General features: G+C 45.8%; 1 protein-coding gene across 12 annotated transcripts in view; it reads left to right on the top strand.

Moving 5' to 3' along the window:
- Positions 1-23640, top strand: part of LOC106563274 (dynamin-1) — an 83691-nt gene that overhangs the window by 10998 nt on the left and 49053 nt on the right. For all 12 annotated transcript variants that reach the window (XR_006757668.1, XR_006757667.1, XM_045689984.1 and 9 more), the window contains exons 2-10: positions 8093-8166; positions 16597-16746; positions 17253-17456; positions 17718-17816; positions 18806-18966; positions 19539-19681; positions 20261-20396; positions 21441-21508; positions 23124-23262. Coding sequence is in view for 10 of the 12 variants with exons in the window: in XM_045689984.1 (XP_045545940.1) it covers positions 8093-8166; positions 16597-16746; positions 17253-17456; positions 17718-17816; positions 18806-18966; positions 19539-19681; positions 20261-20396; positions 21441-21508; positions 23124-23262 (1174 nt within the window). In the remaining 2 variants the exon portion in view is untranslated. The remainder of the gene's footprint in view (positions 1-8092; positions 8167-16596; positions 16747-17252; positions 17457-17717; positions 17817-18805; positions 18967-19538; positions 19682-20260; positions 20397-21440; positions 21509-23123; positions 23263-23640) is intronic.

A 23640-nucleotide genomic window follows, 5' to 3' on the forward strand; every position in this document is an offset into this window, starting at 1 on the left:
CCCCCCCCCACCCCCCCCAAAAAACGAATATGTATATATTTTTAAATGTAATACACTGTAATACAATACATTTTATGTGAGACACAAAATGGCCTCCCAGTGTATTTCCTGGAAGCGACCGGGCCCCATATCTGTCAATCATGTACTGTTGGGCTCTGATTGGCATGCCGGAACTTTTGTTGTTTACAGCCATTGGCTGATTTCAGGGTAGAAGATGAGAGGTGTCGGAAATCTCTCTGTCCTTCCTCCTTCCCTCCTCTTCTCTACCCCCCGCCCCTCTCTCTCTCGCTCTCTCACTCACTCTCCATCTCTTCCCATGTTTAATTAGCACAGCAACACTAGACCTTGACTGGGCAGGGACCTACACTAGCTCGCAGACCCTGGCACAGAGACAGCCAGCTGGGGGACATGTAGCCCATACACAGGGTGGAGTTGCAATTAGGGCACTGATCCATGCCCATGTTTCCTTTTCTAGCCTTAATAATTAGAAACAGGACAGGTGGAGAAATCTGATCACAGACCAGTGTATAGGGGAGTACCACCACCACTATTACCGGATGATTCTATCCATTGGTGGTAATAGTCTACCTATATAAAGAATCCTATTGAAACCAGAGGACTTTAAAATATCAAACGGTGCATACCCGTGTTCAGTCTAACAAACAAAAATGGCCTCAAGGCAGGTTTCAAATCAATTGACTCATTTCTAATATGAAGGAAACTGCTGTCAGAACCAAACTGCAAAAACATGCATTTGGGCAGTATCAATAAAGTATCATTTAGAGGTGCAAGGTGGAGAACAGGGATTGTTCCACGCAGTGAACCGACAACAGCATCCACAAAGCTTCATTATTGAGAGTGCAGGAGGCAGGCGGTGTTCTGCCTACCAGACAAACAAACCAATGAATCATCATTCACCAGAAAGCTTGTAGTGGAGACCTCACACATACTGTTATCCTACCACGGTCGCCGCTAAGGGTAACCTAATGTACCTAAGGTACACGTGGGAACAGACACCAGTTACAAACATCATGGTGCGATGCCTCCGACAGTTGCTATTGCAATGATTAGTTGAATTTGTCCCTGTTATTTTATATGTCCTTATCAGATGAACACGGGTTGGTTGCTGGCTGTTTGGTGTACAGAGCCTGTACTTTCCTCTGAGGATGCTTTCAGGACCTAGGAGAGCTCTTCAGAGGAATACCACAATACAGATGCAGGGTCTTAATTTGAGCCAGTTTGCTACAGCAGGAAAATAATCCTACAGCAACAGGAAATGCACATTATTATGTGGATTATAATTAATGGCCATTTTTGTAGGGATTTCAAGTCTGAAATTTAAAAGTGGAAATTACAAACTTCAGAAGCTTTTTTAAACCTCACACTACAAGTTTTAAAGTTCTCTTGCAACAGGGCGATCAAATTAAGATCCTACATCTGTACAGCAGACCCAGAATAACAACTCAGTCAGGGAATACTGTCATAGACTATCAGTTCGACCTCTGTCACCTAGGGGATTCAAGACCTTGCAACAAAACTTGTAAGTCTTTTAAGGTTAGGTTAAGATGAGCATGACTGAGCAAGTGATCTCTAGCCTTTGTCTTTTATGATCACTAGATAATAAATGACTGAATAATGGAAATAAGGTCAAGTATTGCTCTAGAAATATGAGCCTCGTCATCAGATTTCCAAATAAATTATTAATCGAAAGATATGAATATCTATTTCTCAGTTCACCACCAATTTCTACTGATGCAACTGTTCTAGGTCAAAGAAGTGCTTTTCTGCAGAGTGGATTGCACTGTTCTCTTCTGGAGAACCCAATTTGAGAACACACCTTTATTACAGTGCTGGTGCTTGCAGCATTTAGACTAGAATATGTAAAATGGTCTCTTCTGCTGCGTAGGCTTCCTCTCATTTGCTGACAAGGCAAAAATTAATCTCTACTGGTCCAATTGGAGAGACTATTATTGCAGGGCGGAATTACAGTATATTACATAATATGAAGAATGCAAAATGCAAGGGATTATCTGTATCCCCAACATGAGAAGGACAGTATGGGCTGTAGTATGGCCCGACTCTCTTTCTCTAATCCTATTTCTGGTCTATGCGAAGGAAGATATACTGTAGATAGATAGCCCTTTACTGACTGACACGAATAGATAATGGAAAACTCACTGGCTAGCACTGATGGGAAGTGTAGTCTACTTTGGTGATTTATTGATGATCATTGTTTTCCCTTTGAGATATTTATTACTGTATGTCACTTTATTTATCGTCTCGTTTCATTTATGTTGGCCTATTATTATTGGTGGAAGGTGGGCCTAGTCCTATAGTTGTCTATGCTTTGTTCACACTATTGCTTTTAGGATAACTGATAGAAGCAGTTGTATCATTTTTTGTTGCTTATGAAAGGATTCTGGTGAGAGAGGGTAAAATAAGCAAGAAAGTAGAAGATGGGGGGATAGAGACTAAGGAAAGAGTGAGAGGAAAGAAAGAGAGAGCGAGAGTGGAGCTGGGTTTGCTGCCTTTACACTGCTCAAAGGGATTACATTTAATCTGTGAGTCTACACACAGCTCACCAACAACCAGCACTCTCATTGGCTCCCGCCCTTACTTTAATCTGGGTGCACGCCATCGGCCAAGAACGAGCCGTTTGATTGGCCCTTTCACTACAATGACTGTAATCTGGAGGTGTACATGGCGACACAACAAGCAATCTCAGCCACTAAGGCTGTGGCCTGGGGGATAGTGAAATAGCTTTTTCTGGTTATCGTATTCATAGTGTGACTGTAATTGCTGCACACCATTGATCATGATTAGATTACAGCCTGTAGTCTGTACATTTACAGCTGATGAGTGATATTATGCATTGTTGGGAAGGGCCCGTAAGTAAGAATTTCACTGTTAGTCTACACCTGATGTTTACCAAGAATGTTACAAACAAAAATCTATTTTATTTTATTTATTAGACCAGGCCAAATACATTATCATTACTGGCAGGAGATCCACTGGTGTTATAGTTTAAAGCACTGTATGGCACTATCATTTTCACCCAGCTGGCTAAGTGTGTTGGAGCATGGAGTTATCAACACTAAGGTTGTGGGTTCAAGTCCCACCAGGACCATGTGTTTTGAATATGTGTTGATTCTAGGTCAGTTTAGATAAATGTATGTAATGTTATTGTGAACCTATCAGAGTGACTGTGTAAGAGAAAACAATGGAGAGGAAATGATCTGACTGTTATTGGAGTAAAGCTCATCGTGGTTCTGCTGTTCTTCCTCACAAAGCCTCTGTCTAAGAAGCTGAATGTCAGACAATGACAACGCCCTCTCAGGATTTCCACTAAGCAAGGCACAGTATATTCACGTGCATACAGGTATGCTTTGGAGTGTGTGTGTGTGTGTGTGTGTGTGTGTGTGTGTGTGTGTGTGTGTGTGTGTGTGTGTGTGTGTGTGTGCAGTAAATGTGTGTGAGTCAATGATGCTCTGCTGCAGATGCCTGGCAGGTTGTCAGTGCTGGACAGGTCTATTGGCCGTGTGTGTCTGTGTTTGTGTGTACAAGTGTGGATATGTGTGTATTTATACACAGCAGAGACACAATATAATATTGAATATCTGTTTGTTTATACCATTTCCTTATGGGTGGATATGTTTGTCTCCTCAGTGCCTTCATAGTCGACCTTGCTTTGACAGTGGATAGCCGCTGGCTGGTGTGTTTGTATGCTATCACCAGACAGGGGGAGGGGTTGAGTCTCCCAGTGGGATTAGATGGATGGTAGATGGGTGGACTGTCTATAAACACAGCTGCCCACATGTGACTGAGAAGGTGGGGGTGGAGGAGAGGGGCAGGCTGGGGTGGAGGAGAGGGGCAGGCTGGGGTGGAGTGGAGGAGAGGGGCAGGCTGGGGTGGAGGAGAGGGGCAGGCTGGGGTGGAGTGGAGGAGAGGGGCAGGCTGGGGTGGGGGTGAGGGGTAGGTTGGGTGAGGGGTCGGTTGGGGTGGGGGAGAGGTGCAGGCTGGGGTGGAGGAGAGGGGCAGGCTGAGGTGGAGGAGAGGGGCAGGCTGAGGTGGAGGAGAGGGACAGGCTGAGGTGGAGGAGAGGGACAGGCTGGGGTGGAGGAGAGGGGCAGGCTGGGGTGGAGGAGAGGGACAGGCTGGGGTGGGGGTGAGGTGCAGGCTGGGGTGGAGGAGAGGGGCAGGCTGGGGTGGAGTGGAGGAGAGGGGCAGGCTGGGGTGGGGGTGAGGGGTAGGTTGGGTGAGGGGTCGGTTGGAGTGGGGGAGAGGTGCAGGCTGGGGTGGAGGAGAGGGGCAGGCTGAGGTGGAGGAGAGGGACAGGCTGAGGTGGAGGAGAGGGACAGGCTGGGGTGGAGGAGAGGGGCAGGCTGGGGTGGAGGAGAGGGACAGGCTGGGGTGGGGGTGAGGTGCAGGCTGGGGTAGAGGAGAGAGGGGCAGGCTGGGGTGGAGGAGAGGGACAGGCTGGGGTGGAGGAGAGGTGCAGGCTGGGGTGGAGGAGAGGGGCAGGCTGGGGTGGAGGAGAGGGGCAGGCTGGGGTGGGGGAGAGGGGCAGGCTGGGGTGGAGGAGAGGGGCAGGCTGGGGTGGGGGAGAGGGACAGGCTGGGGTGGGGGAGAGGGGCAGGCGGGGTTGGGGGAGAGGGGCAGGCTGGGGTGGAGGAGAGGGGCAAGCTGGGGTGGAGGAGAGGGGCAGGCTGGGGTGGAGGAGAGGGACAGGCTGGGGTGGAGGAGAGGGGCAGGCTGGGGTGGGGGAGAGGGACAGGCTGGGGTGGGGGAGAGGGGCAGGCGGGGTTGGGGGAGAGGGGCAGGCTGGGGTGGAGGAGAGGGGCAAGCTGGGGTGGAGGAGAGGGGCAGGCTGGGGTAGAGGAGAGGGACAGGCTGGGGTGGAGGAGAGGTGCAGGCTGGGGTGGGGGTGAGGGGCAGGATGGGGTGGAGGACAGGGGCAGGTTGGGCTGGAGGAGAGGGACAGGCTGGGGTGGAGGAGAGGGGCAGGCTGGGGTGGGGGAGAGGGGCGGGCTGGGGTGGAGGAGAGGGGCAGGCTGGGGTGGAGGTGAGGGGCAGGCTGGGTTGGGGGAGAGGGGCAGGCTGGGTTGGGGGAGAGGGGCAGGCTGGGGTGGAGGAGAGGGACAGGCTTGGGTGGAGGAAAGGGACAGGCTGGGGTGGAGGAGAGGGGCAGGCTGGGGTGGAGGAGAGGGGCAGGCTGGGGTGGAGGAGAGGGGCAGGCTGGGGTGGAGGAGAGGGACAGGCTGGGGTGGAGGAGAGGGGCAGGCTGGGGTGGGGGATGGTACAATGAAGAGAGTCAGGTGTTCACCCACTCCTTCACTCTGTTTTCCCCTGCAATCACATATAACAGGCTATTGATGTGGTGAATGCTTGTCAGCATTGCTACATGATGGTTCGTGCATGTGTGCGTCCATCCGTGTTTGCTCATTTGTGCGACTGAGCCCATTCAGCAAGTATGTAGCATATGTATGAATGTGTGCACGTGTGAGCGTGTGTGTGGTGGATACCCCAGGAACCATGCCTTGTCTTGAGCCATCTCCCCAGCCAAAGCAGCGTTTGGGATGGAGATGGATTGGTATGGTGTGTGTGACAGGGCCTGGTTGGTTGGTGCCGGCTCCGCCCATCTGGATAGTCCATATGGTGGTGTTTTTGGGGAATGCGGAGTGGAGAAGGGGGAGAGGAGGGGACCTGCAGTTTGGGCCATCTGTCCCCTACAAGATGTTACTAGAGGAGAGGAAGGTGCAGAGAAAGCCAGGTTTACACCCCAACCAGAGAGAGACCGTAGACAGGAAATTGACTTGACACAGTAGGAAATGGAGCTGTTGTCGACGAGACAGTGCTGCCAATGCTTTCTATGTTTATCTATGTTCAGGTGGTGATATGAAATGGATAATATCATTCAATTATTGTAATGACATAGGTTAGATGTGTGTGTGTTAGGCATGTGTGTGTACATGCCTGCATGCGTGTGTTTATGTGTGCGCACAACTTTGTGCGTGTTTGCCTTGGAGAATGGCTGGAACATATTTGTTCATAAACACTTACAGAATCATTTGTTGCGAGACTGCAGTTCAATTAGCATAATCTCTTCCTCCCTGGTCAAACAGGTCTTCATTAACTGATAGCACTGTGGCTCTGGTTATAGTAATATCCACAACTGAAGTCACATTATGTGGCTAGCCGGACTACTATTCTTAGTTGGCCAATCATAATTCATAACTGAAAATATTCTCATAAACTGCAGCTTTGCAAGCTGTCCATTTAGTAACCCACTGAGCATGCTTAACTAATATCATCGTCGGTCAATATTCAGCCATGGTTGCTATTGACCCGCAAGCACCGTAAAGTGAAAATCTATGGTGGTGATGCAATGAAGAGATCAGGCACTACTACTATTCAAATCAAATCAAATGTTATTGGTCACATACACGTATTTAGCAGTAGTAGCCTACACGCTCTTAGTTTACAGGACCCTATGAGATTCTATCTGGGTGCATGTCCCTTCTAGACCCCTGTTGTTGAACCGCAGGTGGAAGGGAATTAGCTACGACTAGTGTCAGGTCAGCAGGTTATGTAACAGCATATATACAAACAATGTCACCATGGCTGCTACTGCCGTTATGGAAGGCAGTGTCGGCAGAATTCTTCAGAAGAAAACACACGTAGTGTGTTCTGACACACACACACACACGCGCGCACGCGCGCGCGCACACACGCACACGCACACACACACACACACACACACACACACACACACACACACACACACACACACACACACACACACACACACACACACACACACACACACACACACACACACACACACACACAGCCACTTTAGGACCATGTTGTGTACCTTACCATCTGCATGTTACCAGTCTCACATATAGCTGGAGGCAGATGAAGACACTCATATCGCTCTCTTTCTCTCACTCTTAAAGAGCTTACATTGAGTGTGTCCTGGAGGACAGAAATAGACTACAGAAGAAAAAAACATTGGCAATATTTCATCTCTCTTACCACTCAATGCCATGGAGAATTCATTGTTTTATGTGGGATATTTGTCCCAATAAGATTTTGTCTATGAGATTGGTGTTGCTCTTCAGCAAACACCCTGCAGAATGTAGAGTCCTGTTCTCAGCTTGCAGAAGCACCACTGTCACATGATAAGGGTGGGCTCTCAGGCTACTGACTTTAGCTGTCCCTTGTTTGAACAAAGCCTGCAATTATTGTGCTGATTATCCAGTGATTTATCCATTAAAGGCTCAGGCCTGACTGGCAAGGCACTGATTCCATTCATTGCCACCTGACAATGGAGCTGAGGAAAGAGAGTGCTCCTCAGCTGTGCTAGAGCTACAGTATGGCTCTCTCTCTCCCTGTGCCTTCTTTCTCTCTCTCCCTTTCTCTTGCTCTCTCTCATCCTCTCTGCACCCTCTCTCTCTCTCTCTCTCTCTCTCTCTCTCTCTCTCTCTGTTTTTTTTCTGTTATGTACTCTGCTCTCTCCCTTCCTCACCCTCTCAATAATTTTCTCCCTCTGCAATCTTTTGTTTCTCTCATCCTCCAACCTGCTTTCTCTTTCTCCGTCTCTCTTGATCTCTCCATCTCTCTCTCTCTCTCTCTCTCTCTCTCTCTCTCTCTCTCTCTCTCTCTCTCTCTCTCTCTCTCTCTCTCTCTCTCTCTCTCTCTCTCTCTCTCTCTCTCTCTCTCTCTCTCTCTCTCTCTCTCTCCTGGCCCAGTGCTAATCAGTCCCTGTATGCTCAAACCTCACACAGGCTCTTAAGTGGGCTACTCTCAGAAAGAGCTGATTGTATCGCATCCCAGACAAAGACTGCCAGGTAGAATAGAAAGTGTTTCTTGAAAAGCAGCAAAGCCTTTAAGGCAACAGTCATTTACAGAAACTGCAGTGACAGTCTGTTCATTTTCAGCTTCAATATGTCTCGCAGTCCCACTTTCTATGAGGTAAAAATTAATTTGACATGATCAGCACTCCTACTCTGAGATGCTTAATGAATATGGGCCCAGGTGTTTCCATAACCATGGTTCTTTTCTCACTTCTCTTTCCCATGTGTTACAGAGATTTTCTTCCCCGTGGCTCTGGCATCGTCACCCGCCGTCCCTTGGTCCTCCAGCTGATCAACTGTCCCACAGGTAAACTTTTCCCCATCCCTCCCTTCCACCTGCCTCCTCTCCAGAGCAGTGGTGTAGTGCATTTTTTTTAGGTGAGGGATAGCGATTGTTTTTGTATATGACATCATCATTTTCTCAGTCAAAGTTTGTACCGTAAGATGTAGCCAAATTAATAGCCTATCATTATTGGATATGCATAAAATGCATCCTCCAATTGCATCGTCTGCCATCATCACTCTCAATTGTGAATGATAATTATCCACGTTTTACCGGTGAAACGACCAAACTGCATCTCCATGCCAATCATTCGATTGATCTCAATCAGTTTCATGGTAATATGCATGTATATATTCTTGAATGGCTGTTTTGTGAGTGAATTAGAGCAGATGGTGTTAAAACGCTATTAGCCTTTCTTATATTTTGTTTCATTCAAAGCGTACATCCTGCCTAGTGGCGTGCTCTGTTGATATTTGGTGCATTTTTATTTTTTTTACTATTCAGCTTCAGCGAACCATCCTAAAATCTCATTCCAAATGGTGTAACAGTAGTGTCGTAGGCCTACTATGTTATGGAAAATGCAAATGAATCATTATGTGATCTTGCAAGACATTGATTCAGCTTTGATCTAACTTTACTAAACGAGCACCACTGTGAAAAGTGATAATCTTCTATTTGTAGTAGTAATACTATTACGTGATGAGTTTGACTATTAGCCGTAGCCAACAGATCTTGATGACATGCCATCTTAAGCGATTAGAGCGTCCTTCGTGGTGCTGAACGGACATCACCAGGATCGCGCAATGATGTTAAAGAAGTTGAACCAACTTGTGGTGGTGGAGGAAAGGTGAAGGACAGCTCTGTGCATTTGTTTTAAAACAGCCATATACTCAAGCTTTTGGTGTGGTGTATTCATGCAGCTCAATAACCTATAACCTAAATGCATTATTACCTCCAACTTGGCCCAATTCACATTTCCAATTGCCCACCCTGTCATACCAGGCTAGAACGGGCCCTGCGCCTCAACCAATAGCCAATGTAGGCTAAATATTCCAAGCAGGGCTACAGCAACATCCAGAGAGGGTCAGGCTCCTTGGGCTTTGCGGTGGCCACTCTGGTTCGGGTGTCTTCGGGAGAATGGTGTCGCTGTAACCAAGTTGTCACATATATTCTGGGTTCCGCTGTGTTAGAGTAGAGAGGAGTTTTATGAACACCAATGCAGACACACGGTCAATTTTTTTTTTTTCAATTTTCTGACTGGCTAAAGTGGTCAAGGCGCCGCTGGGCCTCCACTGTGCACACGTAGCCTGTATAGTTCTTCATCATTCTCGCCACCGCCAGAGAGAAGACAGGGAAGAAACCACCATTTGCCTACAGTTCCTTTAGAAAGTATTCACACCCCAGTGCTACAGCCTGAATTTAAAATGGATGAAATTGAGATTTGGTGTCACTGGCCTACACACAATACCCCATAATGTCAAGGTGGAAAAATGTTTTTAGAAATGTTTACAAATGTATAAAAAATTAGAAGCTGAAATGTCTTGAGTCAATAAGTGTTCAACCCCTTTGTTATGGCAAGCCTAAATAAGTTCAGGAGTAAAAAGGTGCATAACAAGTCCCATAATAAGTTGTATGGACTCACTCTGTGTGCAATAATATAGTTTAACATGATTTTTGAATGACTACCTCACCTCTGTACCCCACACATACAATTATTTGAGCATTGAATTTCAAACACAGATTCAACCACAAAGACCAGGGAGGATTTTCCAATGCCTCTCAAAGAAGGGCACCTATTGGTAGATGGGTCAAAATAAAAAAAAATGAGATTGAATATCCCTTTGAGCATGGTGAAGTTATTAATTACTCTTTGGAAGGTGTATCAATACACCCAGTCACTACAAAGATACAGGTGTCCTTCCTAACTCAGTTGTCATAGACGAAGGAAACCACTCAGGGATTTCACCACGAGGCCAATGGTGACTTTAAAACAGTTACAGAGTTTAATGGCTAACCTAAATGACAGAGTTTAATACTAACCTAAATGACAGAGTGAAAAGAAGGAAGCCTGTACAGAATATAAATATTCCCGAAACACATCCTGTTTGCAATAAGGCACTAAAGTAATACTGACAAAAATGTGGCAAAGATTTTAACTTTTTGATGTGAATACAAAGTGTTATGATTGGTGAAAATCCAACAAAACACATCACTTTGTACCATTCATTATATTTTGGTGGTGGCTGCATCATGTTATGGGTATGCTTTTCATCGACAAGGAATGGGGAGTTTTCTGGGATAAAAAGAAACAGAATAGAGCTAAGCACAGATAAAATCCTAGAAAACCTGGTTCGGTCTGCTTTCCAAACACTGGGAGACAAATTCACCTTTCAGCAGACAATAACCTAAAACACAAGGCCAAATATACAATGGAGTTGCTTACCAAGATGACATTGAATGTTCCTGAGTGGCCTAGTTACAGTTTTGACTTTAATCAGCTTGAAAATCTATAGCAAGATGTGAAGATGGCTGTCTAGCAATGACCAACAGCCAACTCGACAGAGCTTATAGAATTTAAAAAGAATCACGTGCAAATATTGTACAATCGAAGTGTGTAAGGCTCTTAGAGACTTACCCAGAAAGAATCACAGCTGTAATTGCTGCCAAAGGTGATTCTAACATGTATTGACTCAGGGGTGTGAATACTTATGTAAATAAGATATTTCTGTATTTCATTTTCTATAAATTTGCAAAAAAAATATATATATATTTTCACTTTCTCATTATGTTGTATTTAATTATATTATTTAAATCCATTTAGAATTCAGGTTGTAACACAACAAAATGTGGAATAAGTCAAGGGGTATGAATACCTCTAGGCCACCATACATATTTATTTGGTTTGTCATTCTATTGTTTTTCATGGAATTTTTGTGGTAATTAAAAATCATTTATTTGGAATTTATCCAAATTAATTTTCAAGGAATAGTTTTACCAGCCCCGTCTATTCTCAAATGTAAAAATGTGAAGGAGTGCTGCTCATCTGTGCACCACACCAGTGCTCCTGAGGTCCAGGCTGCCTGCCATCCAGGACCTCTACACCAGGCGGTGTCAGAGGAAGGCCCTAAAAACTGTCAAAGACCCCAGCCACCCCAGTCATAGACTGTTCTCTCTACTACCGCATGGCAAGCGGTACCGGAGTGCCAAGTCTAGGACAAAAAGGCTTCTCAACAGTTTTTACCCCAAAGCCATAAGACTCCTGAACAGGTAATGAAATGGCTACCCGGACTATTGCATTGTGCCCCCACCCCCAACCCCTCTTTTACGCTGCTGCTACTCTCTGTTTATCATATATGCATAGTCACTTGAACTATACATTCATGTACATACTACCTCAATTGGCCCAACCAACCAGTGCTCCCGCACAGTGGCTAACCGGGCTATCTGCATTGTGTCCCACCCGCCAACCCCTCTTTTACGCTACTGCTACTCTGTTCATCATATATGCATAGTCACTTTAACCATATCTACATGTACGTACTACCTCAATCAGCCTGACTAACCGGTGTCTGTATGTAGCCTCGCTACTTTTATAGCCTCGCTACTGTATATAGCCTGTCTTTTTACTGTTGTTTTATTTCTTTACTTACCTATTGTTCACCTAATACATTTGTTGCACTATTGGTTAGAGCCTGTAAGTAAGCATATCACTGTAAGGTCTACACCTGTTGTATTCGGCGCATGTGACAAATAAACTTTGATTTGATTTGATGACAGTGGCTGGTTAGTGTTGTTATGGTAACTTCATAAGGCAGAATAGGCTTTCAATAACAGGCTTCATCACAAACCATTCAAAAGTTTGGGTTCACTTAGAAATGTCCTTGTTTTTGAAAGAAAAGCAATTTTTTGGTCCATTAAAATAACATCAAATTGATCAGAAATACAGTGTAGACATTGCTAATGTTGTAAATGACTATTGTAGCTGGAAATGGCAGATTTTAATGGAATATCTATTTAGGTGTACGGAGGCCCATTATCAGCAACCATCACTCCTGTGTTCCAATGGCACATTGTGTTAGCTAATCCAAATTTATAATTTTAAAAGGCTAATTGATCATTAGAAAACCCTTTTGCAATTATGTTAGCACAGCTGAAAACTGTTGTCCTGATTAAAGAAGCAATAAAACTGGCCTTCTTTAGACTAGTTGAGGATCTGGAGCATCAGCATTTGCGAGTTCGATTACAAGACTTTCTTCTGAAACTCATCAGTCTATTCTTGTTCTGAGAAATGAAGGCTATTCCATGCGAGAAATTGCCAAGAAACAGAAGATCTCGTACAACGCTGTGAACTACTCCCTTCACAGAACTGTGCAAACTGGCTCTAACTAGAATAGAAGAGGAGTTGGAGGCCCCGGTGCACAACTGGGCAAGAGGACAAGTACATTACAGTGTCTAGTTTGAGAAACTAGCAGCTTCATTAAATAGTAACCGCAAAACACCAGTCTCAACGTCAACAGTGAAGAGGCGACTCAGGGATGCTGGCCTTCTAGGCAGAGTTCCTCTGTCCAGTGTCTGTGTTCTTTTGCCCATCTTAATCTTTTATTTTTGTTGGCCAGTCTGAGATATGTTTTTTTCTTTGCAACTCTGCCTAGAAGGCCAGCAATGGTGACAACGAGTCTTACTGGGGTCTGACACATAAGGAAAGAAACTTTACAGGCAAAAATACTTTACAATGAATTTTTTTCTAAACAAAATAAAATGAAAGACACAAATGTACACAATAAAAAAAGCAACAAAAAATCATAATAATGATGTGTGGGTGTGTGTAGTGTGTGCATCTATGAATTATACATACAGTACATTCAGAACGTATTCAGACCTTTTTCCACATTTTGTTACATTACAGCCTTATTCTAAAATGGATTAAATTGTATTTTTTTTCTCATCAATAAAGGAAAAACAGGTTTATCAAAACTCAAATTTTGTCAAAATAAACAATGGAAATATCACGTTTATATAAGTATTCAGATCCTATACTCAGTACTTTGTTGAAGCACCTTTGGCAGCGATTAAAGCCTCAACTCTTCTTGGGTATGACGCTACAAGCTTGGCACACCTGTGTCACGTCCTGACCAGTAAAGGGGTCTTTTGTCATTATAGTTGGTCAAGGCGTGGCAGGGGGTGCCAAGGCGTGGCAGTTTGTTTTGTGTGTTTTGGGGTTTTTGGTCTTGGGGATTTTGGTTCGCTCCTCAGCCCGGAGCCTCCAGCGACGCTCCTCAGCCAGGAGCCTCCAGCCACGCCTCTCAGCCCGGGGCCTCCAGCGACGCCTCTCAGCCCGGGGCCTCCAGCGACGCCTCTCAGCCGGGGGCCTCCAGCGACGCCTCTCAGCCCGGGGCCTCCAGCGACGCCTCTAAGCCCGGGGCCTCCAGCGATGCCGCGCAGCCCAGAGTTTTCTGAATGGGAGCTACGCCCAGAGCCAGAGCCACCTCCGTAGTGGGAGGATTGGGAAGGGGGGGTGTAGCACATGGACCGTCTTTGACGGTGGCCACCCTCCCTTTAGGTTTGGGGTTGTTTTGTGGGGTTTTTTGTTTTGAGGTGCAGTCGGGGTCTGCAACTTTGGGGGGGGGTACCAGTAAAGGGGTCTTTTGTCATTCTAGTTGGTCAGGGCGTGGCACGGGGTGTTTGTTTTGTGTGTTTTGGGGTTTTTGGTCTAGGGGATTTTGGTTCTAGTTTTCATTTTCTATGTTCCGTTTTTCAGGTTTGGCCGAGTGTGGTTTCCAATCAGAGGCAGGTGTCTTTCGTTGTCTCTGATTGGAAACCATACTTAGGCAGCCTGTTTTCCTTTGGGCTTTGTGGGTGGTTGTTTTTCATATAGTCCTTGTGTCCTTACGGAACTGTTGTTTGGCATTGGTTTATTTTGTAATAAAAAAAGGATATGAGCACGATACCCACTGCGCCTTGGTCTGTCCTTTACGACGCCCCTGACAACCTGTATTTGGGGGGTTTCTCCCATTCCTCTCTGCAGATCCTCTCAAGCTCTGTCAGATTGGATGGGGAGCGTTGCTGCAAAGCTATTTTCAGGTCTCTCCAGAGATGTTAGATCGGGTGTAAGTCTGGCTCTGGCTGGGCCGCTCAAGGACATTCAGAGACATGTCCCGAAGCCACTCCTGCGTTGTCTTGGCTATGTGCTTAGGGTTGTTGTCCTGTTGGAAGGTGAACCTTCGTCCCAGTCTGAGGTCCTGTAAGGGGTGCGTTCTGGTGGCAGAGAAGTCAGGCGCAGGAGAGCAAAACTGATTTACAACGGCGCAGTTTAATAAATAAAACCACCATAAACAGTACAAATAAATCAATGGGTAAAACCCGTCACATACCAGCATAACGTGCACAAGCACTACAATAAACAATTCCGGACAAGGACTTGGGGGTGAACAGAAGGTTCACACAACATGTAATGATGGAATTTAAACCAGGTGTGTGGGAAGACAAGACAAAACAAATGGAAAATGAAAGGTGGATCGGCGATGGCTAGAAGACCGGCGATGTCAATTGCCGAACGTCGCCCGAACAAGGAGAGGGACCGGCTTCGGAAGAAGTCGTGACAGGTCCTGAGCGCTCTGGAGCAGGTTTTCATCAAGGATTTCTCTGTACTTTGCCAAAGAGTTTCGTCTTGGTTTCATCAGACCAGAGAATCTTGTTTCTCATGGTCTGAGAGTCTTAAGGTGCCTTTTGGCAAACTCAAAGTGGGCTGTCATGTGCCTTTTGCTGAGGAGTGGCTTCCGTCTTGCCACTCTACCACTAAGGCCTGATTGGTGGAGTGCTGCAGAGATTGTTGTCCTTCTGGAAGTATCTCCCATTTCCTCAGAGGAACTCTGCAGCTCTGTCAGATTGACTATCGGGTTCTTGGTTACCTCCCTAACCAAGGCACTTCTAGGAAGAGTCTTGCGGTTCCAATCTGCTAAGAATGATGGAGGCCACTGTGTTCTTGGGGAGCTTCAATGCTGCAGACATTTTTTGGTATCCTTCCCCAGATCTGTGCCTCGACACAATCCTGTCTCGGATCTCTACAGACAATTCCTTCGACCATGGCTTGGTTTTTGCTCTGACATACACTGCCAACTGTGGGACTTTATATTGACAGGTGTGTGCCTTTCCAAATAATGTCCAATCAATTGAATGTACCACTGGTGGACTCCAATCAAGTTGTAGAAACATCTCAAGGATGATCAATGGAAACAGAATGCACCTGATCTCAATTCCGAGTCTCAAAGCAAAGGGTCCGAATACTTATGTAAATAAGTCAATCAATCAAATTCAATCAAATGTATTTATAAAGCCCTTCTTACATAAGCTGATGTCACAAAGTGTTGTACAGAAACCCAGTCTAAAACCCCAAACAGCAAGCAATGCAGGTGTAGAAGCACCTATATAAGTATAAGAATAAGTATTTGCAAACATTTAAAAAAACTGTTTTCGCTTTGTCGTTATGGGGTATTGTGTGTAGATTGATGAGGAAAAAACTATATTTAATACATTTTTCATTAAGGCTGTCATGTAACAAAATGTGGAAAAAGTCAAGTGGTCTGAATACTTTCCGAATGCACTGTATATGTCCGTACATACACATGTGTAGTGTGTGTGTGTGTGTGTGCATCTATCAATTACACATACATGTCCGTACATACACATGTGTAGTGTGTGTGTTGGAGTGTGTGTGTCTGTGTGCATCTATCAATTACACATACATGTCCGTACATACACATGTGTAGTGTGTGTGTGTGTGTGTGTGTGTGCGCGTCTATTAATTACACATACATGTCCGTACATACACACAAACATTTGGTCACATGGGCGAGAGGCGTTGTGCTGTGAGGTGTTGCTTTATTCGTTTTTTGAAACCCAGTTTGCAGCTGTATTGCATTTACTGTATATTACAGCATTTCAATATACATTTTAAGGTTCATGAAGACCAAACTGTCCTAGAGGAAAACCTGGTTCAGTCTTTAATGCTCAAGTAATGTATAGCCTACCCAAAGTCATTGGAGAGGTAGATTCTAAATAATCCCTTTGCAAAATAAATAAACAAAACACCAATCTCATCAACTGTCAAGACCAACCATGGTCACCTGAGATCCTGTTAGCAGCGGTGTTTACATATAAGGCCTTATTCATATCCTGTATTACCAATTGGACAAAATGGGCTTCTAATTATTTTAGGATCATTACAAGGTCTGTGTCTGTCTCACAGTTTCAACAATAGTGCCATCTAGTGTTGCTACATTTTCTTTAAAACTGAGAGTGATGAAACGTAAAGATATGACAGAACAACTGTCCTCATTTCCGTTCAAACTGCCAAAAATGGTGTCCTGTTTTTTTTCATTGTTCTTGAATTATTTTGTTATCCTCACTCCTCCTTTCCTTTCCTCTCCTTTTCTCTGTCCCCCTCTTCTCCTGCAGAATATGCTGAGTTCCTTCACTGTAAGGGGAAGAAGTTCACAGACTTCGATGAGGTTCGTGGGGAGATCGAGGCGGAGACGGATCGCATCACTGGGCAGAATAAGGGAATCTCACCTGTGCCAATAAATCTCAGGGTCTACTCCCCACATGGTGAGGACGCAGATCTGGCATCTTGGCACATGGGCAACTTGGCAGAACTACCATGGCGACACTCATAATACTGTGATTGTAGGAAAGAGTAGTTTAACTTTATAAAATGGAATACAAGTATCTTAATTCTATACACAGAATTTGGTGAATCAAGTTTCCCTATTCCCTATTGGTCAAAACTGGCAACCAAGTTTGATTTTATAGCCAGGGCCCAAAGTTGGTTGTTGTATAGTGAGTCTCAATCAGGTACTATTAATTATATCATATAGTATTTTATTTTCGAGGTTAGTATCATTCATCGGATCTGACATCATATTTACAAATCTCTCTCTGTCTCCACCTCTCTACCCTCTCCTCTCTCCCCACTCTCCCCTCTCCACACTCTCTTCCCCTTTCCCCTCTACCCTCCCCTTCTATCCCCTCTGCCTTTGACCTCTCTCTCCTCTCTGTCCTCCCCTCTCTCCCCTCTCTCCCTTTACCCCTCTCTCCCCTTCTCTCTCCCCTAGTCCTGAATCTGACTCTGGTGGACTTGCCAGGGATGACCAAGGTCCCAGTAGGGGACCAGCCTGCGGACATTGAGCAGCAGATCAGAGACATGTTGTATCAGTTTGTGACCAAGGACAACTGTCTGCTGCTGGCTGTCTCCCCAGCCAACTCTGATCTGGCCAACTCGGATGCCCTGAAGATTGCCAAAGAAGTCGACCCACAGGGTGGGTGAGATTAACAAGAGGTTAAAGGCAGGAACTGTAGGCCTTCTGCTTTCATCTGTGCTCTCAGTATCATTCACCATCAAGTTGTGACAGAACAGTTAGACAAGGATGCAATTGAACCTACCTACAGCTCAGATCTGGACTTTGTTAATGTAGTGTGTGTGTGTGTGTGTGTGTGTGTGTGTGTGTGTGTGTGTGTGTGTGTGTGTGTGTGTGTGTGTGTGTGTGTGTGTGTGTGTGTGTGTGTGTGTGTGTGACCAGGTCAGCGAACCATTGGTGTGATCACCAAGCTGGATCTGATGGATGAGGGGACTGATGCCAGAGAAATTCTGGAGAATAAGCTGCTCCCACTGCGTAGAGGTGAGACTACACACACACACACACACACACACACACACACACACACACACACACACACACACACACACACACACACACACACACACACACACACACACACACACACACACACACACAGTCACAGTGCTTCCCTCTAGTGGTTATCTAGTTATGTTGCTCTCTGCAACAGCCTAGAGAGAGGTAGACAGGAGGAGGGTGATGGAAAGAGAGCGAGAGAGAGGGAGAGAGAGAGAGAGGGGGGGAGAGGAGGAGAGTGAAGAAAAGAAAAAGAGAGTTAGAGAGAAAGGTGGACAAAAACAATGTCTTGATTTCGGTGACACATCTGGAAAAAACATCTGTTATTTTCTTTGCAATAAAATATATTTGTGGGAAACCCTAATGCAATCCGCTGATGTGCCGTTTTTCCACTGGCGCTTGGTTAGAACCCAGGCATGTGCTTCTGAACGTTTTCCATGTCCTTTGTCTGTACCTTCTCTGCTTCTGTCACTCTCCCGTGTTGGAAGGCCCCATGTTAAACCACTAGCATATTTACAAGGCTACTGGCGTTCAGTCCAAAAGGTTATAGAGCAAGACATACTGCTTAACAGAGAAATGCATGAGAAACCTTAACTAGATGGGGATATGTGATCCCTCTTGCCCATGTGGCTGCCATTCTTTATTTGTTTTCAGTCATAGCAGGATATGCAGGCATGTAGTACAATCGACAGCTGTTACAATAACCATCCCACAATAGGGATGTGGGTAACTTCATGGACCCCCAGATTACCCTCCACACTTCCCCCCAGAACTCCCCTCCTCCTTTGGCCCGCTACCCAGTGTGGTAAACCCAGACAGGCAAACAAACAAGAAATAAAATCTCACCCACACAAAAAAGAAGAATAATTACCCTAACAAACTTTTCTTTATTTTTTTCTCTCCACAAAACAACATTGTGCCTATCTTTGCATCCGGATGTGTCCAGTATCAGCTGACCTCTCTCTCTGTCCCAGGTTACATTGGTGTGGTGAACAGGAGTCAGAAGGACATTGATGGGAAGAAGGACATCACAGCGGCCATGGCTGCAGAGAGGAAGTTCTTCCTGACCCATCCTGGATACAGACACCTGGCTGAACGGATGGGCACTCCCTACCTACAGAAAACACTCAACCAGGTCAGTCCCCTACCTACAGAAAACACTCAACCAGGTCAGTCCCCTACCTACAGAAAACACTCAACCAGGTCAGTCCCCTACCTACAGAAAACACTCAACCAGGTCAGTCCCCTACCTACAGAAAACACTCAACCAGGTCAGTCCCCTACCTACAGAAAACACTCAACCAGGTCAGTCCCCTACCTACAGAAAACACTCAACCAGGTCAGTCCCCTACCTACAGAAAACACTCAACCAGGTCAGTCCTCCTTTGTGTGTGTGTGTGTGTGTGTGTGGAGGGGAACACTAATACTGTCTTGATCTGTGGTTCAAATCTCTCAATCATCACCAAAGGGCATAGTAGGAATATTATTTTAGCGGTCACTATATGTCTCTTTTCAGTTAATTTGTATAGCCTTCAGAGAAGTCTTCTACCAGATGAGCCGTCCACATGATGCATTTTGATGCTTTCGACGAGTTTATAATATCCACTGGAGATAAGGGAGCAGAACGGTAGTAGGCTGGTAGGCTAGATCACTGTATTCTCTTCCGTCGCATGTCATAACCCACACTGAGGACCTTGCACTCCGCAGCAACTGACCAATCACATCCGGGACACTCTGCCGGGGCTGCGGGCCAAGCTGCAGAGCCAGCTGCTGTCTATAGAGAAGGAGGTGGAGGAGTACAAGAACTTCAGACCTGACGACCCCTCCCGCAAGACCAAGGCCCTACTGCAGTAAGTAGGACACACAAGTATGCACGATGGCATGCACGCACACACACACAGACGCACAAAAAAAGACTCCAGTCACCCAAGTCATAGACTGTTCTCTCTGCTACCGCACGGGAAGCAGTACCAGAGCGCCAAGTCTAGGTCCAAGAGGCTTCTAAACAGCTTTTACCCCCAAGCCATAAGACTGCTGAACAATTCTTCAAATGGCTACCCAGACTATTTACATTGCCCCCCCCCCCACCCCATTTGTTTTTACACTGCTGCTACTCGCTGTTTATTATCTATGCATAGTCACTTTACAAATGACCTCGACTGACCTGTATATAGCCTCGTTGTTGTTGTCATTTTTTTGTCGATGTCATTTTCTTATGTTGCTTTTTGATATGATTCGATTTTTTACTTTATTTAGTAAATATTTTCTTAACTATATTTCTTGAACTGCATTGTTGGTTAAGGGCTTGCAAGAAAGCATTTCACGGTAAGATCTACACCTGTTGTATTCGGCTCATGTGACAAATAAAATTAGATTTGACACACACACACACGTGTAACTCCCTTATCCCTGTATCCTTTACTCTCCAGGATGGTGCAGCAGTTCTCAGTAGACTTTGAGAAGCGTATCGAGGGCTCTGGGGACCAGATCGACACAGCAGAGCTGTCAGGAGGAGCCAAGATCAACCGCATCTTCCACGAGCGCTTCCCCTTTGAGCTGGTCAAGGTGTGTGTACTGTACTGTATGTGTGTGTGTGTCTCCTACCAGGGCCCCCGCTCTCCTAACTCTTGAGACAGACAGGGCTGTGGATCGACCACAACCCAGAGACTTTATTATAATTATAATAATAATTATTTTTTATTTTTATTTTTTACTTTCACCCTTTTTCTCCCCAATTCCGTGATATCCAATTGGTAGTCTTGTCTCATCGCTGCAACTCCCCTACGGACTCGGTAGAGACGAAGGTTGAGAGCCGCGTGTCCCCCGAAACATGACCCTGCCAAGCCGCACTGCTTCTTGTCACAATGCACGCTTAACCCGGGAAAGCCAGCCGCACCAATGTGTCGGTGGAAACAACGTTCTGCTGGCGACCGAAGTCAGATTGGAGCTGCCCGGCCCGCCAAAAGGAGTCGCTAGAGCATGATGGGACAAGGAAATCCCGGCCGGCCAAACCCTCCCCAAACCTGGACAACGCTGGGCCAATTGTGCGCCACCTCATTGGTCTCCCGGTCACGGCCGGCTGTGATACAGCCTGGGATTGAACCTGGGTCTGTAGTTACGCCTTAGACCACTGCACCACTCGGGAGGTCCAACCCAGACTTTATGAGGAAAACATTCTTCCCTCCCTCCCTCCCTCCCTCCCTCCCTCCCTCCCTCCCTCCCTCCTCCCTCCCTCCTCCCTCCCTCCCTCCCTCCCTCCCTCCCTCCCTTCACAGTAAAACATTCTGTTTGGCCTTGGCCACAGGATCTGGGCCTGCTGGGGCCAGACTACAGTCTCAGTCGTTAAACATCGCACAGTCAGACTGTCTGTCATCATACACTCATGGTATAGCTGTGTCATATCAAATGATTAACAGAGGTGTCAGACTGAATGGAATAACTAAGCAGTGTTAGTACTTAGTCTGAAGGTTTCTTGTTGTTGTAAATGTGCTCCTTTGAATAATATTCTGTTCGATGTTCAGAGCCACTCAGTGGTTACAAGGGACCTTCTAACTCTATCTCTGTGGTATTTAACGCGTGTGTGTGTGTGTCCTTTCTGTGTCCGTACAGATGGAGTTTAACGAAAAGGAGCTTCGCAAGGAGATCAGCTACGCCATTAAGAACATCCACGGCATTAGGCAACGTCCTTCCTCCCCATCCACCTCTCCCTCCCCCTGTCCTCGCCCGCCTGGGTCGCCGCTGTGGGCCAGGCCAATTCTAATCGCTGTCACCCATCTGATCACAAAGACCTCGAGACACACCGACCGCAGACATGCACCCAGCATGCTGTCGTATACTGATGTTATCAGAAACAGAAGTGGAGGGATTTGTGATTAGATCTGTGACCGCTGGTTGGATGGTATCTTTCTCTCGCTCCTTGCCCCGCCCCTTGTCCACCTGTCTGTATCTTGTATATATGACTGTCTGTCTGTTGAAGCCCTAGCCTGATATGCCAGTCACGTGTGACCTAGCTCACTTTGTACCCGCCCTATGACAACGTCCTCTCTTTTACGTAGGTCCCAGAGCGATAGAAATCAGAATCCGACAGTGAACCTGTTGAAGTGTCCCCTCTGTGTTTCTTCCTCCCACTCAACCTCCCACAGTGAAGCTAGAAGGAAGGCTTCAAGAACAGGGGATGGTTTGAGCTATGTAGCAGAATACATGATCCTGGTGACCTACTGCCAGGAAAACAAACTAACTTTAACTATGAACAATTATTTTTGCTTAGTGTATACAGTTTCCCCCGGAAAAGCTACAAAATCTTTTCTTGAGCTTGGAACAGTATTGCTATTTGTCTGCATTTCCTTGTCACATTTCCTTTGTGAAAGCAAAATGGCTGCAAACCTGTTCTGACAATGAGGGTGAGCTCTACTCGGTCAGTGGTTCTGAAGGAGGGGGAATGGTGAAAGGAAACCATTCAAGAGAATTGAGACACATTAATTATGTTGTAGTGGTGTAGGGATTCCAATAGTCATGGCGTCATCTGGATGAGTCATATGCTGTAATATGTGGGCAAAACTATTCACATACTGTATAGCAGGGTTCCCCAGCTGGTGACACATGGGCCGAATTTCGCGGCTGATTTTATTTGCCCCCCAAAGATGACTGAAAAGTTATCATTGTTTTTTGCGGGGGTGGGGGAGACATAAGACACTATAAAAACACCAGCAAATTTGATTTTTATTTAGGATATATGTTCCAAAGTACTCCCACACAAAAGAGAGATATACTGTATGTGATCGTACACTAATGTAAGCAAGGTTTGAAATGGTTATGTTTTTTAAAATGTTATATCTGTTTGGGCTTCTTGCGGTCAATTTGCAGTGTACAAATTATTAGTAATTCTGTTCTGGCCCCCTGACCATCTGCTCAAGAAAATATCATCCCACGGCTGAATCTAGTTGATGATCCCTGCAGTATCATAAAAGTTGTGTTCTATAAGTTCAGTTGTGCTTTTATCGGCACCTTTAAACATACAAGCACATTTGAACTAGCTCAATATTTCCCCCAAACCGTGATGTGATGATTTAGCTTCGTTTTTAATACTGTTTTTTGTTGAAATTCATTATCTGTCTTTATATTTCTGTGCATGTTTCTTCTTTATGTTTTATGTGGAAGGGGTTTGGGAGGAGGAATTTATTTTCAATTAACACTATTCTCTCTGCCTGACCTCCTCCTCCTCCTCCTCTTCCTCCTTCTTTCTCTTTTTCCCTCTTTTTTGAACCTGTCGCTCGTTTTCTCTCTACCGAGCAGAACTGGCCTCTTCACCCCGGACATGGCCTTTGAGACCATTGTGAAAAGGCAGATCGGCAAGATCAAAGAGCCCTGCCAGAAATGTGTGGACATGGTCATTTCTGAGCTAGTCAATACCGTTAGGCAGTGTACTCAGAAGGTAAACGCACATGGTGGAGAGCGACACTATGGTTTCACCTCTCCCTCCCACCAAAACCTTCTGCTATGTCATCCTTGTTATTGTATCACCGCACCGCCTCGTTTTCCAGACCCTGTTTTCCCGGGTTGGGACAGTAGGGGGCGTACTGGGGTAGTTGGGGTATTGTGAAGGACTGCCTGCCTGCCACTTTGGATGGGGTGGCTGGGCAGAGTGGCCATGGCATGGCCATGTTAGAGAACTGTGCTGGGTATAGAAGGGGTCTGGATGCTGCTGAGTTGCTGCTAGTGGCTACATGTTAAGAGTAGCAACTTTAGACACAGGAGAAAGGATGAAAATGGTCAAATGAACATTCAGAATCAAATTAATGGTCAAATGAAC

The sequence above is a fragment of the Salmo salar genome, chromosome ssa11, assembly GCF_905237065.1.
Source record: "Salmo salar chromosome ssa11, Ssal_v3.1, whole genome shotgun sequence".
Classification (NCBI taxonomy): Eukaryota; Metazoa; Chordata; class Actinopteri; order Salmoniformes; family Salmonidae; genus Salmo; species Salmo salar.